This window comes from Pseudophryne corroboree, chromosome 8 (assembly GCF_028390025.1).
Source record: "Pseudophryne corroboree isolate aPseCor3 chromosome 8, aPseCor3.hap2, whole genome shotgun sequence".
Taxonomy (NCBI): Eukaryota; Metazoa; Chordata; class Amphibia; order Anura; family Myobatrachidae; genus Pseudophryne; species Pseudophryne corroboree.
In genome coordinates this window covers 33,815,944-33,832,096 of record NC_086451.1, presented here as the reverse complement: position 1 = coordinate 33,832,096, position 16,153 = coordinate 33,815,944, and the positions used below count along the sequence as shown (strand labels likewise).

The 16,153-nt window shown below is 46.0% G+C and overlaps 1 protein-coding gene across 1 annotated transcript; it reads left to right on the top strand.

Moving 5' to 3' along the window:
• The first annotated feature begins 991 nt into the window (after positions 1-991).
• On the top strand, positions 992-2,759 carry NRARP (NOTCH regulated ankyrin repeat protein). The gene has a single exon (XM_063936223.1). It carries the CDS (start codon positions 2,273-2,275, stop codon positions 2,615-2,617), a length of 345 nt encoding a protein of 114 aa, XP_063792293.1. The 5' UTR covers positions 992-2,272; the 3' UTR covers positions 2,618-2,759.
• Positions 2,760-16,153: the final 13,394 nt, after the last annotated feature.

Sequence of the window (16,153 nt, the reverse complement as noted above, 5' to 3'; positions counted from 1 at the left end):
ACAATCTGCCGACCGGGCCCCCTCACAGCTCTTACGTTGCGCAACAATCTGCCCACCGGGCCCCCACACAGCTCCTACGTTGCGCAACACTCTGCCGACCGGGCCCCCTCACAGCTCCAGTCCCAGCAGTCCCCCCCTGTTGGCGGCCCTGAGTACACCCGTGAACATTGGAATATATATACATTAGAGGGTAACCGTTTTACGTGTCATTCAAGTGTATGCATAGGTCTGCATTGGAGTCGGATATTGTGTGTATAGACCAGCGTGAGGGGTTGTGAGGGGTTCTGGTGTAAGCAGCCATGATGGGTGTATATATCCCCCTTCCCTTCCACCAGCTGAGTGTACACGGGGATATGTGTGGGGGTTTTAGCCTGTGGTGAAAACTATTTACAACGGATCTGCAACCTTCTGCTTGGGAAACGGGACCGTTCTATCCACGCTGTTTTATTTATTACCAATTATTTATATAGCGCACGCATATTCCGCAGCGCTGTACATGGAATATTTCAGTCACATAAGTCTCTGCGCCAATGGATCTTACAATCTATATTCCCTAGCGCGCGCACACACAAAACACACGAGGGATAAATTGTTCTATTATTTTTAATAATTGAAAACTCTTTTTAACTTGTTTCAGAACTGTCTCCAGCAGCTGTGGAACAACAAATCCCAGCAATCACCTGGCACAGCATGCTGGGACTTCTAGTTCTACAACTCATGGGGAGAGGGGGGGGAGGGCAACCAAGGTTCCCCTGCGCCTGCACTGAGTAGAGGCACCCTGTCTGTGACACTGCTGCTACCGCTGGGGGGCCCCGGGCCCCCTCAGCGTGTCAGACAGTGCGTGAGAACTTTTGTCACTCTCTGAGTCTCTCGTCTCCCTCAACCCAGGCCACGCCCAGATTCTCAACGTTCCACCGGGTAGGCGGGTCGCGGGAGGGGCGGGGGCGTCCCCACGTGGGCCGGCGGCCTATAGGGAGGCCGCACAGCAGAGTATTGTGATGCAAATCAGCATCTGCCTAAAAGGGGCCGCGCTGCCCTGAGTCGATCGGAGTCCGAGCTCAAGCAAGCGGAGGCAGCACACGGCGGGCTGAACGACACATGCACCGGCGGGAGGGCACCGTGCGAGCCCCGACACACACTCTGCTGGATCACCGGTAACTCCGGTGTGCAAGCCTGGGATCACCAGTAACTCCAGTGTGCAAGCCTGGGATCACCAGTAACTCCAGTGTGCAAGCCTGGGATCACCTGCAACTCCAGTGTGCAAGCCTGGGATCACCTGCAACTCCAGTGTGCAAGCCTGGGATCACCAAGAACTCCAGTGTGCAAGCCTGGGATCACCAGTAACTCCAGTGTGCAAGCCTGGGATCACCTGCAACTCCAGTGTGCAAGCCTGGGATCACCAGTAACTCCAGTGTGCAAGAACTCCAGTGTGCAAGCCTGGGATCACCAAGAACTCCAGTGTGCAAGCCTGGGATCACCAGTAACTCCAGTGTGCAAGCCTGGGATCACCAGTAACTCCAGTGTGCAAGCCTGGGATCACCAGTAACTCCAGTGTGCAAGCCTGGGATCACCAGTAACTCCAGTGTGCAAGCCTGTTATCACCTGCAGCTCCAGTGTCCCAAGTCTGGGGTCACCTGCAACTCCAGTGTCCCTGCAAGCCTAGTATCACCTGTACCTGCAGGGTGCAAGCCTTGGATCACTAGTTCCTGCAGGATGCAAGCCTTGGATCACTAGAACTTCAGGGTGCAAGCCTTGGATCACTAGGACTTCAGGGTGCAAGCCTTGGATCACTAGACCTTCGGGGCGCAAGCCTTGGATCACTAGACCTTCGGGGCGCAAGCCTTGGATCACTAGAACTTCGGGGTGCAAGCCTTGGATCACTAGGACTTCGGGGTGCAAGCCTTGGATCACTAATCAGGGTGGAAGTGCCATTACTGGAGTAGCTGTATTAATTTCATCCTAGCTCATACTGGGTTTGCTGAATGTGGTTTTTCTTCAGGCCTCTCGTATCCAGCAGTAGAAGGAGTTGTAGACGTCTAATGAGTACAGGGTACATGGATTTGCACCATCTATTATGCTAGAGACTGATTCCTGCACATACTGATCTCTGTCTGGAGTAAACCCTCTATCTGATGCAGTGAGTGCCTCCACCTGGACCACCACCTTCTTCTGCAAGAACCTTTCCCAAGTGGACTATCTTATTCTGCTGGTATTTCTCCCACCTGGAACACCATCTTCTGCAGGGACCTTTCCCACCTGGACCCTCCCAGCCATGAGCCAGACAGAAGTGTCCACCTGTTCTGTTCCTCAGACCCAGCGGGTGTTCCAGGAGGCTGTGAGAAAGGGTAACACTAAGGAACTTCAGTCCCTACTTCAGAACATGACCAACTGTGAGTTTAATGTCAATTCCTTTGGTCCAGAAGGCCAGACAGCCCTCCACCAGTCTGTGATTGATGGGAACCTGGAACTGGTGAAACTTCTGGTCAAGTTTGGAGCAGACATCAGACTAGCAAACAGGGATGGTTGGAGTGCCCTACACATAGCAGCCTATGGTGGACACCAAGACATTGTCCTCTATCTCATCACCAAGGCCAAGTACTCCTCCAGTAGCCGGTAACTGCCCACAGGACATGCACAGACATTCCAACACTTCCTATTTTATGGGGGTTTAAATCAATTTTTGTTAATGTCTTAATTTTTGTGTTTTTATTATCTTTGGTTGTTTTCTTTTTGTTTTCCATTAAAGAGGCTGTGCTGCTTATGGTCTACAAGAAAATCTCATGATTTGGAGAGGTGGACCCCACATTTATGTTCTTTGGATCTGCTAGTACCGTTGGTTACTAAATCATTGAAATATTTTCTTAATTGCACGTTATTGAGGAATTAAAAAAAAAAAAAACTTTTTATTAGGTACAACAGAGAATTGTGTTTTTTTGTTTTTTTATTTTATTTGGTTTTCTAATTTAGTTATATAGAAAAAACAAACAAACCAACTCCTGCCTCTTCATTTTATGTTATATTTTTTTCTATTTGTCATGAAAAGCTGCTCTTGGTCTCCGAGTTTTAGGAAGTTTGGGGCCCGCAAAGATACATTATTATTTTTTTATTATGATTTTTTTTTTTTTTTTCCCCTTAAAGTCTTTTCATCCCCTTTTTTTTTTTTTTTTTTTTTTTTTTTTTGCCATCTACCTCGACTTTAGCGCAGTATTCGGAAACCACACCGGATACTGTATGCTGCACTTGTAGGTAATCATCCTTAATCCCCAAATTATGCCTACTTATACACCCCCCCCTCCCAGTCCCTAAAGATGTTTAACATTTCAGTCAGGAGCCCCAGAGTTCAGTTTTACCCATTTATTTGGTAGACTTGATAGATTTACAGTCCCTTTCAGAACAAAAATAAATAAATCCCTTTTCCCAGTACACCTTTCTTCTGTTAAATCTGCAGAAAAGGTTTAAAATACATACAAGAAAGATTTAAACAACTTAAATAATGAAATGTCAAATTTACAATTTGTGGGCTTCTTGAAAATAATTTCTGTTTTGCACAGGAAAACTGAAAGGAGCAAGAGCGCCCTCTGTTGCCTGAAAAGTGAGTTGCAGTATTGTGAATTGACCTGTTGACTACTGAGATTATAGGATAATTTTGAACCACAACTTGTTGCACAGATTTTTTTTTTTTTTTTTTATAATGCTTTCTGCAACAGCAAAACTGTGCCTGCTTGAAACCGGGCTGATGGCTGCTTTAAAACAAAAATAAAATAATGTCCCTGGGCATATAGTTGTAATTATAATGCAGAAGAGATGTTTTTTCTTATGTTTTGCATTTAATTTTGGACTTCAGATGCCCACACACTAAATCCACTTGTTTTATTGGCCGCTTGAGAATGAAGATAATTCGACAATAATAATCTGAGAAATTGTCAATTTATATCACAATTTTGGCTGCAAAGTTAATTATTTAATTACTAAAAAAAAAAAAATGTGAAAACATTTTTTTCAATTTATTTGTGCTAAAATGAAAAAAAAAATGTTTCCTAGTATTGTGTCCAGAATTATTTCCCAAGATGAATATTTATAGCCCTGATATGTAGTTGTAAATAAGCAGCTCAAAAATAATAGCCAATTTCTGCATTCAGCAGCCGCAGAGGCTTGTGTATTTGAGGGGAGCTTGGGGCGACTTCCAGCAAATAGTTATACGGATCTTCAAATGAAATGAGTTTAAGGAAAATCTTGTCTGCTGTTTTTGAATTGCACTGTGTATTATTCTATCCTGCGTGCAGGTTTGTCTTAAAGAATTGCCTTTTTATATACGATTGCAGGATTTTTGGTTCATAAGGGGCTCCACGAGTTCAGCTAGATTATCGTTAAAATGACGAGCCATTGCATTCCGGCTGGACATCGCTGTGTATTACTGCATCTAAAATCTGCAGCCGTGAGACCCACATTGAATAATTTAATCCTCTCTCCTTAACAAGGATCCTTTAAGCGTTTTGTATATTGTAGAAAAAGTCGAAGAATAAAAAATTTTTTGGAAGAAAAAAAAAAGTCTTGTTGAGCTGAATTTTCAGCATTCTTTTCCCATTAATTATTCAGTCTACATTGTTAGACTGGTGTATTACTTGGCACCGGGCTCTGCTCCTGTGCGATAGTTTCAAGTGGGTGGGGTGGGGGGGCAGCTAACTTAAAAAAATAAAAATAAGGTAAAATTTAAAGCAAATTTAATGGGCCTGTGGGGGGGGGGGGGGGGGGGGGGGGATAGTGTGTATAAAATGGAAAACTACAGCTTGTTGCACATTTTAAAGTGGATCTGCCACAAATAATGTCATAATATTTATGATGTAATTGCTCCTACGTTCATCCCAAGGTTTTTGGTTATTTTTCTGTTAAAAGTCCCAGTTATTGATGGGAAAATCAGACTTTTAAAAAAGTTTTAGTTTATTTTTGTTTTCACTTTTTTTTTTTTTTTTTTTTTTTTCTTGAAACCTAGTATTTAATATTTTGCAATTATGTGCTGTTCCTTTTATTTGGCTGAAATAAATATATACGTGGATACCATATGTTCACAAATTCAGCCCTCTTCCCTTTGCGCCCCCGACCACTTCTTTCGCAATGTCGCTACATGCCACCACTGCAGTAGCTTTGTAGAAGGAGCAGGTGCACTCACTGACTTCTCAATAGTCTGTCTCATTTCTCTCTGTCCCACCCATTGCATTGTTACCCGAATCCCTTACCCGCCAGTCATTTTTATTTAAACCGTTTTTCTTTTTTTCTTTATTCCTGGGGATGAACAGGACTGTGTGGCTGTAATCTGCTCCAGAAAGGAGTTGTTTGTGATGAATTGTGTTCTAGATACGGAAACATTTTTTTAATTATGTTAATTAAAGTTATAGGCTTATATTGAAGCTGTGTTTGAGATCGCCATGTTGTAACTGGATGAAGTCTGTAAAATACAGCAAATTCGCATTGTATTATAAAAAAAAACCTGTAGCCCCGGAAAGATTTGTTTTATAAAAAAGAAAAATTACAAAAATTAGTGTCTGTGTTTTTTTTTTTTTTTTTTTCCTTTTTGTAAATGTTAAGAGTGTGCCAGTAGGGGGAGCCATATCGTGGACTGAGCCAACACTCCCCCAATGGGGGATATGTATTAAGCCTTGGAGAGGCACCGGTCTATATTTAGCAATAATGTCTTAACGTTCCTTTTATCATGTATACGATATGTATTGTATAACACTACAGCTGATTGTTGACTGATTAGCAACAGATAACCTGCGAGAACAAAGTGTTACTGGTGAATTGGGGCCAAATTATATCTAACTTATAGGCCCTACACACTGGGCGATATTAGTGTGGAGGCACCAGCGATGAACGATGTGCGGCCCCGTGCTCGTTCACCGCTGGTGCCCTGTCACTTCTGCATGCAGGCCAATATGGACGATCTCGTCCATATTTGCCTGCACTGCTATGGAGCCGGGTGACGGGGGGAGTGAATAAACTTCACTGCCCTCCCCGCCGCCGGGTCGGCCGTATCCGCCGTCGGGCAGCTCGGCGGTGGATTGCGCAGTGTGTAGGGCCCTTTAGACAAATAAAGTATACCTTGGTTTCTAATTCTGGTCTCCGGGCGCTTATTATAGTTCTAAAACCAGTGGGATCCAGAGAGGTGGGTGTGTATAATTAGGGGGAGATGTGTCAAGCCTTCTAAAGCGGACCAGTGGAGTGGTTGCCGATAGCATCCAATCAAATTCTAACTATCAATTATCTTGTAAAGTCTATAAAATGGAAGCTTATTGGTCGCAATGGGCAACAATGCCACGTGTACGGTTTAGAAAGTTTGATACATAGCCCCCTTAATTTTATATAACACACTTGTTACCTCAAGGCCAAAGATTCTGTTTATTCCACCATTTGGTCTTGGCTCCCTGGACAAAAATGGTGTGTTATGGATAAGTGGGCGGGTCAATCTTTGGCAGGGTTGTGACTGGCCCATATGCTTGCATCCTCCAGTCCAGTCACTGTTATAAAGTGGCAAGTGGACTTAATTTTCAGTTTCTGTATTAAACAGCCCGGTATAACCCAACTGCATGGAGACTCGGCTAGAGAGAAGCATAGTAAGACACATGGCAATGCAGCTTTATAACACACCTGTGCCCCTTATACAGCAGCGTGCATGTGGTACCTCAGGGTTACGGCGGGTAATTAATAAATGGGCTGCAATTTCAGAGGACTAGATGTGCATTGTGCGCTGGTATCTGTAATGGGGCCATATTCACTGCACACCTAGCCCCAACACACCTGACGTGGGTGGTCTTATGTCTATTGGGTACCTGCTATATATCATAATATAACGCTACCTGGGAATAAAAATATTGTCTGTCAGTGTGCACAGCCGTATTTAAAAATACGTTTCCGCAATGGATGCCTCTCATCTGGTAGAGTGCAAAGAGACACAGCTGTATTAATGTCATACAATGGTAGACTCACGGCTAAAAGTTGATCTATGCACAAGTCACAGAGTTTCCACAGGGATGTGTACGCCTATCGCCTACAGAAATTTATGGTTGTAGGACCTTTCGTCATAGATATATTACCATAAAGTTTGTACGACCGATTACCTTGGCCAATTGGGTGCGGGGTATGCAATATGACTGATATATAGGCTTACCGTGCTGTCTGCAGAGTGTATCCATGAGCAGAATGAAGTACCGTTCGTGGATAACTTTCAGGCCTTTGCAAGAATTAGGGCCCAGCTTGTCTGAGTAATTGAATAAAAAATATATATCATATTCTGAAGAATTTATGTAAGGGCTAAAAGTACCACCCTTACAGATGGCATTTCCAGATATAAGTAACCCAGATGCTCTGGTCTTCTCTTGTACCGTGTGTCACCAAGTGTGGAGCTTTAGTAAATGTTTCCTGAGGTAATTGTCTTGCATGACTTTGAAAATCCATTTGGGATAAGTTATACTCCCTTTCTTAAACGGCCTATTGTGGAATAACTAATGTACTGCTTCTATTACAGTTTCATCTATAATAAATATAATGTGATTGCTTTCTACGCGTAAGTGTACTTGCGCCGTACATGTAGCCTGGCAATTGTCGGCGCGGTTTGGTGAAATTGCTTCTTTTATATCTGAGCGGCGACTAAGAAATTATGCGTTTTTAGTAAATGCAGTAAGTACTTGGAGGTTGGGGTTCTTCTGCTTTACTGTATGGGAGAAAGGGTGGAAGGTTCTGGTGTTACATGAATAAAAAAAAAAATATGGCCCAAATGTATCAACTCTTGGAGAGTGATAAGTTGTACGGTGAAGTACCAACCAATCAGCTCCTAACTGTCATTTTTCAAACACTGGGGCGGATGTATTATCCTGGAGACGGCATACGGAAGTGATAAAGCAGTGATAAGTGCAAGGTGATAAACGCACCAGCCAATCGGCTCCTAACTGTAAATTTGCTGATTGGCTGGTGCGTTTATCACCTTGCGCTTATCACTGGTTTATCACTTCCTTATGCCTTCTCCATGTTAATACATCTGCACCAGTGTCTGTTACATGGCAGTTATGAGCTGATTGGCTGATGCTTTATCACCGTGCAATTTATCATCCTCCAAGGCTTGATAAATCTGGCCTAAGGCTGTATATATACTAAGTCTTGGTGAGTGATAAAGTACCAGCAAATCAGCTCCTAACTGTCATGTTACAGGCTGTGTTTGAAAAATTATTGGTTGGTACTTTATCTCTCTCCAAGTTATCACTCTATGAGGCTTAGTACATCTGCCCCACAGTGCTGTACAGAAAATATTCATAGCAATCCCTGCCTCACTGAAACCCAGTCTACGTCCCCTAACATACTCTAGCGTTAAATTTGTCAGAATCCAAGTACCCTACCAGTATGTTTTTGGAGCGTGAGAGGAAACTGGGCCACCCGGAAGAAATCCACACAAACACAGGGAACATATAAACTCAACACATATAAGGCCCTGGTTGGAAATTTAACTCATTGGGCCGGATGTAATGGATTGCGAGACAGCTGGAACTCCGAGACTCCGGTCGCGCTCATACTTTTTTTTTTTTTAAAGCACCAAACGTTTACAAGTAACGTTTTTTTTAAAGCAGCAAACGTTTGCTGCTTTAAAAAAACGTACAAGTGCGGCCGGAGTCTCGGAGCTCCGGCCGTATCGCAAGCCATTACATCCGGGCCAACCAGGGCATCACCTCTGTTCTGTCAGGCAGCAATGTTATGCCCCTGTTTTCCTCTTGTTCTTGGTCACCTACCTGGATAACATTAGCACAACGGGGCATATGCATCAACGTGTGCAGAAAGGTAAAGTACAAACTAATCAGCTCATAACTGTCATGTTACAGACTGTGGGCAATCATTGCATTGTTATTGCGATGCATACCTCAACTCATCGTATGCATATCGGTGTTTGCTAACACTGTGGGGGTGATTCCGAGTTGTTCGCTCGTTATTTTTGTTCGCTACGGAGCGATTAGTCGCAAACTGCGCATGCGCATTGTACGCAGCGCGCCTGCGGCAAGTAAATTAGCACAAAAGTTTGGTATTTTACTCACGGCGTAACAAAGTTTTTTCATCGCTCTGCTCATCGTAGTGTGATTGACAGGAAGTGGGTGTTTCTGGGCGGAAACTGGACGTTTTATGGGAGTGTGCGGAAAAACGCAGGCGCGCTAGTTGAAAACGCAGGAGTGTCTGCAGAAAAGGGGGAGTGGCTGGGCGAACGCTGGGTGTGTTTGTGACGTCAAACCAGGAACAAAAAGGACTGAGCTCGTCGCACTGGCAGAGTAAGTCTGGAGCTACTCAGAAACTGCGGGGTAATCGTTATGAGAAAATTAGCGAACCCTTGGTTCGCACTTCTGCTAAGCTAAGATACACTCCCAGTAGGCGGCGGCTAAGCGTGTGCAATGCTGCTTAAATCAGCTAACGAGCGAACAACTCGGAATCACCCCCTGTATGCAGTAATATTTCAGCAAAGGACAGCTATACCGGTAAGAGCTGTCCTTTGTGGTGTGGGGACTTTCGGGTTTTGGACCCATGGTGTCCGTCTGTACATGCGTCGAGTGACGCACGTGCCGCGGAAGGTGCAGGGAGAAAGACAGAAAGAAACCCATAGGCTTCTATAGGGTAACGCCATCTATGGTGCATATGTCGGTAAGCAGCCAAACCTCAGCAAAAGGCATTTCAGAGGTTTGGCCACATTTTTAGTGTTGCTGCACCCGCCCTGTGTTGGAAAAATTGCACAGTTGATTGGTACTTTGGGCGGGATGTACTAAAGCAAAAATGCGGTAAAACCCCCGAAAACGGGGGGTTTACCGCATTTTCAAATTTACTAAGACCGTACCGCAGCGTTTTCGCCGTCCAGGGTATCGCCATCTCTGGATGGCGAAACCCTATAGAAGCCTATGGGCTTCTTATCGCCAACCCGCCGCAGACGCAGACCCCCCTCCCCCCCAGCTTACCTTCCTCCAGGCTGCCCTGGACCCGGAAGGTAATCTCCTCCTCCCCCTAGCAACGCAACCGGAGGTCCTTCCGGCTGCAGGGGGAGGAGGAGGCGCCGGGCCAGTGTGGAGACCCCTGGGAGGTGACGGAAACCCCCCGCAGACCACCTAACAGGTATCGCGGGGGGCCTCCGTCACCGCATCGCGATATTGATCGCATATGTTAGTACATATCCGATCAACATCGCTGCGGTAACCGGTGAGGGGCGGCGATGTATCTTGATACATCCCGGCCTTTATTTCTCTCCAAGCGTTGATGCATATGCCCCAATGTTATGGCTAAATGATGCTACTAGCTGGGTTTGGTGCATGTTCCGTATGATAATATTGCTTGCACATGATTCTGCATTGAATGAACAGCAGGTCCTTCATTGTGCAATATGACTAAAATGTTGCAGCATCCATATCGTTCTTTCCTTGTGCCTCAGTCCAGATAGCGCCTGTGTCTGGAGAATACTGCCTGTACGGGCTGTGCGCACAGGGCTTCCAAATGACGGGCACCTTTTTGGTATTATACTTAAAGCGCCTCTCCTTGCTTCTTGAGGTATTTATTCCCACTTAACCATACAGAGGGAGAGATGTGTCAAGCCTTGGAGAGAGATAAAGTGTAAAAGTTGCCCAAAGCAGCCAATGAGCTTCTAAATGTCATTTATCTAGCACTGTCCTTGATATGACAGAAGCTGATTGGTTGGGCAACTTCTCCACTTTATCTCTCTCCAGGGCTTGATACATCTCTCCTATACAATAGGGATGAAATAAGCCCCACCACCACGGTCTGTCCAAGCTGCCCCCAAATCCTCTTCAAAACCCTTTCTTTTGGAATGACATTCTGCCCCTTCCGGTGGCCGTGGTTCAGGACAGTTGGGGCGGGCACATTTCCACAAAGTTAGGAAAATAATCTACGGCAAAAAAATAGTTCCAACTGAAAAGTGCGCCAATAGCAACTCGCAATGGTGCAGTTTTGTGGCCCTGACCAGTATTTTTGAGAATACAGCCAGTCCATTTACTATAGGACAGACACCAATCATGAGAAGGCCCTGGTACCTAGTGAACAGCTAGGCCGCAATTTCATAAACATTGGTTCAGGCCACAAAATGGCTGCTCCTGCTATGTAGAAGTGACCATTTCCCTGTAAGGCTCCCACCATCATTGTCCTGTGAGAGCTCCGACAAGTGAGAACCTTCTGTTTATACCGGCCAAGATGCAGTAGCAGCCGAATGAACATTTTAGATTTGTTTTTACTCAGAACCAGCATGGCCCATTGTGGTGGTTGCTCTGTCATCCACAATGGTATATGTCGTAACTTATATATATCTTTTTCTTTTTACAAATAAAGGACATAAGACCATTGCATTTCTGGAATGTACACTATCAGGACTTATTTGGCGAGGAAACCGGGAGATTCTTTGTAATCTGGAGGCTGAGGCTCACATATTGTGAGGATTTGCGGTGGGAATGAAAGACCTGGCAGGCTCATACGCTTGCCGTGCCCAGTTCTCAGCCTACAACGTAACTCTTGGCGCTTTTCCTCTCTCGCTGGAAGCCCAGATTCTGTTTGCAGCGCCAATTTGTAACGTGACATCCACAGTGTTTGAGTGGCAGATGAGAGGGGAGACTGTGGTTCCAGCAGCGAGTGGGGGGGGGGGGGGGGGGTGCTGAGCCGTGTTTGGTCACTCGGGGGTTTAACAGATTTGGTTTCTGTCTCCGCATGTGACCAGGTAGAGAGTGGGGCCGGTAACAGTAGTTAAACACGCCACACGGAAGGCCGTCCCAAGCTGGCTGACTGGGGGTAGAAGTTATGCTGTCACCGGGAAGAGAAGCCTGAAGGCCTCTGCTGCCAAGTTCTCTAGGAGGAATTCCAGCTTAAAAGCATTTCCTTGCATTGTCCTGGCTGCATTGTTTGGGGCTCAGGCTGCAGAGCAGATGGATATTCTCTTGCTCAGTCCCCCCCCCCCCCCCCCCCTTCCCCCTTTCCCCCTCCTCCTCTACAGGGGGAGGAAGGGGTTGCTGGAAATTAAGCAGGCTGTCAATGAAAAGTCTACAGCCCCCCCACTTGCTGTTAGCCAGGGGTCATGAGAATACAACCGTGCCATATAGACATGCGAGGCGGACAAGGTGCTTTAGAAAAGCCCCATAAAGTGGGGTTTTGTATAGCACTTTAAAGACCGCTCTGTCACTGTAACCAGGCTCTTCGACGGTCCTAATCCCCCGAGCCTTCGCACGTCAACTTTTTAGAGTGTTAGAAGCGCAGTCTGAAACCATTAGAAAACTTTTTTTTTTTTTTTTGCCTTTTGAATATCTAGGAAAATAAAATTATTACGGCTGCTCTGCAATAATATAAAGCGCAGGCGCCCACGCCAAGTGGCACAGTTACCACGGAGAGCACTGCTACAGCAGATAATGAGAGGAGGAACGCTATAGGCAGAAGTCTTCCAGCTGTGTTTTAGGCAATTTTGGTCATATATGCAATTGCCGGCGAATCGCGGCAATTTTTCGCCCGTTTTTTAATTCGACACAATTCGACCATCGAATTCCAGCAGGTGGGTGCCGGAATTCAACATATTCAATAAAAAACGGATTCGACAGTCCCGCTGTCGAAAAACGGCCGATTTGACGGATTTTGATTAGATTTTAAAAAATTTAAAAAAAAAGGGAAAAAAACAGAAAAAAAATTGCGTGGGGTCTCCCCTTCTAAGCATAACCAGCCTCGGGCTCTTCGAGCCGGTCCTAGTTCTAAAAATCCGGGGGGAAAAGTGACAGGGGATCCCCCGTATTTTTAAAACCAGCACCGGGCTCTGCGCCTGGTGCTGGTGCAAAAAATACGGGGGACAAAAAGAGTAGGGGTCCCCCGTATTTTTTACACCAGCATCGGGCTCCACTAGCTGGGTAGATATTGCCACAGCCGGGGGTCACTTTTATACAGCGCCCTGCGGCCGTGGCATTAAATACGCAACTAGTCCCCCCTGGCCGGGGTACCCTGGAGGAGTGGGGACCCCTTCAATCAAGGGGTCCCCCCCCTCCAGCCACCCAAGGGCCAGGGGTAAAGCCCGAGGCTGTCCCCCCCATCCAAGGGCTGCGGATGGGGGGCTGATAGCCTTTTCAAAAATGAAAGAATATTGTTTTTTTCCAGTAGTACTACAAGTCCCAGCAAGCCTCCCCCGCAAGCTGGTACTTGGAGAACCACAAGTACCAGCATGCAGGAGAAAAACGGGCCCGGTGGTACCTGTAGTTCTACGGGGGGGGAAATACCCAAATAAAATAGGGTTCCAAATGTATTAAGAAAAAAAAAAAAAGATCCTAAGTGAATAAACAATTTTCCAAGCATTTTGGGTAAAATATGAAAGTGCTTCATCGACTGTCCGCCAATAAACGTTACGTTATTGAGTTTTTCTCAGGCGTTCCTGCTGGTAATATGTTCTTTGCATCTGGCCCTGATAAGGCATGTGTCACTGGGGGTGTTGTCGCCCTTTATAACGTATTACGGGGTGTGATACAAGGTTGTACACTAATTCATTTACACATGCAATTCCATACACAGATACTGGACCTTATTCACTCAGGATTGCAAAATTTGTGAATCGCAATCCGGCCAATTATCAAACGACTGTGCATTGGCAGCGATCGTATTGCACATGCGCTGGTAAATATAGCGTCAGAAAATGCGTACACATTGGGGTCAATTCAATTCGGCAACTTATGAATAGCGCCGGGAATTAGCTCCCGACGCTATTCAATTCAGCTCCAGTTAAGTCGGCGATGTCCCGTTCTCGCCGACTAAACAGGTTGAATTGTCGGGAGAACGGGCATTCTCCGACTTAACTCCCCGGCGCGAGGCTGATTCCCGACAGAATCAGCCTCGCGCCGGCCGCGAGGCAACACTTTTGTCGGGTTTCTTCTCTCATCCCCCGGGGATGAGAGAAGAATTCCCGACAATTGCGGGTAACTAGCAGCTGAATTGAATAGCGTCGGGAGCTAATTCCCGGCGCTATTCATAAGTTGCTGAATTGAATTGACCCCTCTGTGATCGCAATGTAGCCGCTGTTCGACTGACAGGAAGCCGGCGTCTATGGGCGGAAACCTGACTTTTCTGGGTGTGTCTGAAAAAACACAGGCGTGCCCAGGCGTTTATAAGGAGAGCCTCTGACGTCAGCGATGACCACTTCCAGCCTCTAGTGTCGCAAGAATTATGGACGACTTTGCCTGGCGCAGATAGGAAAATTCTTCAATGTTCCAGTAATTGCGTATGGTTTTGCGATCAGCTGCATATTGCAAAGCATTTGCAATTTCTGCCACGGGCATTTTTTCTCTATTTCGGGGCAGTAACTATTTGATTGCAGTAACTGCTTTTTAGCAGAACTTGCGTCTTTACTGAATAAGGTCCACTGTGCGAAGATATGCAACTGTCTCAGACGGCAGGTTTTGTATTGAGACGCCCACTGACAAATCCCCCGAGAATGGGCCTTATGGGCACACAGAACGGCTGCGCGAACTGAGACGCCGGAGCCATCTTTAATGAGTACAGAATCGCAGACACCAGAACTTTTTGGCGGTGGCGATATAACAACATCAGTCAAAACTGGAGAAATCTCTGATTCGCCCATAGAATGCCTTTTCTTACATATTGATAAGTGGGAAATAACCGGCAGCAAAAAGGTTCTTTCATAGCTTGATACGTTTGCACCATTGAGTTAGAGAATATATAAATTGTTGGATTAATGGTACATAAATTCTGTGGCATAACCCACAAACGCCCCCTCCCCTGTGACATCACATAAATGTTAAACCACGTCACATGTAAAAAATGCAATGACATGACAAACGTGGTTTCTAGCAAGTGGCGCCCTGTACACGCGAGTTTGCAAAATGTGTCCCAGTCCGTGAAAAGCCGCTTCCACAATGACACAAGATTAATATTGTGTAAATGTCCCTCAGGCACTGGAGTCTAGCAATACGTGTCAGTGCGGCGGGGTGTGTGTGTGTGGGGGGGGGGGGGAGGGGGGTCATAAGGAAAACACAATAGACACCCTAATGGGGCAGGACCGGGTGCCTCAACCGAGCCGTTCTCACACCTGCCAGCCCTTCTCCTCCCCCTCTGGATCTGAATCCTTAAAACAAGTTCATCAAACTAAAGCAAGTCTAAATATGCCCCCCCCCCTTCCCTCCTCCCGCAACACCCTGATCCAAGACCCCATTCTTCTCAGCCTCTCCGAGCCTTTCTTTCAGGCCTCCTCAGCCTATTCATGGCCTGGATAGCCGAGTCCTTCTCTTGTTATCGGGGCCTCATGCAGCAGCTGCTATGGTAATGAGCGCCCCCCTCGCCTTTCCAAATGCACAATAAATCCAGCGGGCCTGGTCAGTCGCAGGTTGCTCACAAAGGACGTATCTCACCCTAACACTGCCTGCCTTTCACATTCAAACGCATTACCCAGCGTGCAAAATAGGTTTGGACTGTATAAAATAAATGCATAAGGAGAGCCCTCCCTCCCGCCCTTTCTTAGCCCCCAATTTCCAGACACAGGCCAGCACATCACACACCCCCACCCGCCTCGCACACTCACATACTCACAGACTGTTGTGTCTGCTGTGGAATTTGTTAATACAAAATGGTGACCACAGGTCCCCCCCCCCCCCCTCTGCCTCAGCTCATGACACAGAGCTGTACATGCAGGCAGGATATAATGATAACTAGTCCTGAGGCCTATCTGCATGTAGGCTGTATACCTCAGTGTATACATGCTGAAATATATACCGTATATGTCTAATCATGTGCCAAGCTCGGCAGATATCTCTATCCCCTTCATTCACAGTGTTTTTATTTTATTTATTTTTTTATTTTACAAAAGATAACTTTCTGAGCGCAAAATGTATTTAATACAGGCCGTCCCCTCATGATTCATTGATGTGAGCAGACCCTATAGATGGTATAGGTGACCAGATCCATCCAGGAACTTATAGGGGAGATGGTGTGCGACAAGTAGGATATAAACCATTATCGTCCGCAGACTGAAAACGGCTTGGTTGTGCCGACAGTGACCAGCCGACGTGTGTAACAATTTTTCTGAATACATGAAACCCCTGGCTGAAACGATTATACGGTAAATAGTTACCAGCCCGTCAAAATGACGGAACGACATAACAGT

Coding starts and splice junctions, on each gene's coding strand:
- NRARP (XM_063936223.1), top strand. CDS start 2,273: ATGAGCCAGACAGAAGTGTCCACCTGTTCTGTTCCTCAGACCCAGCGG.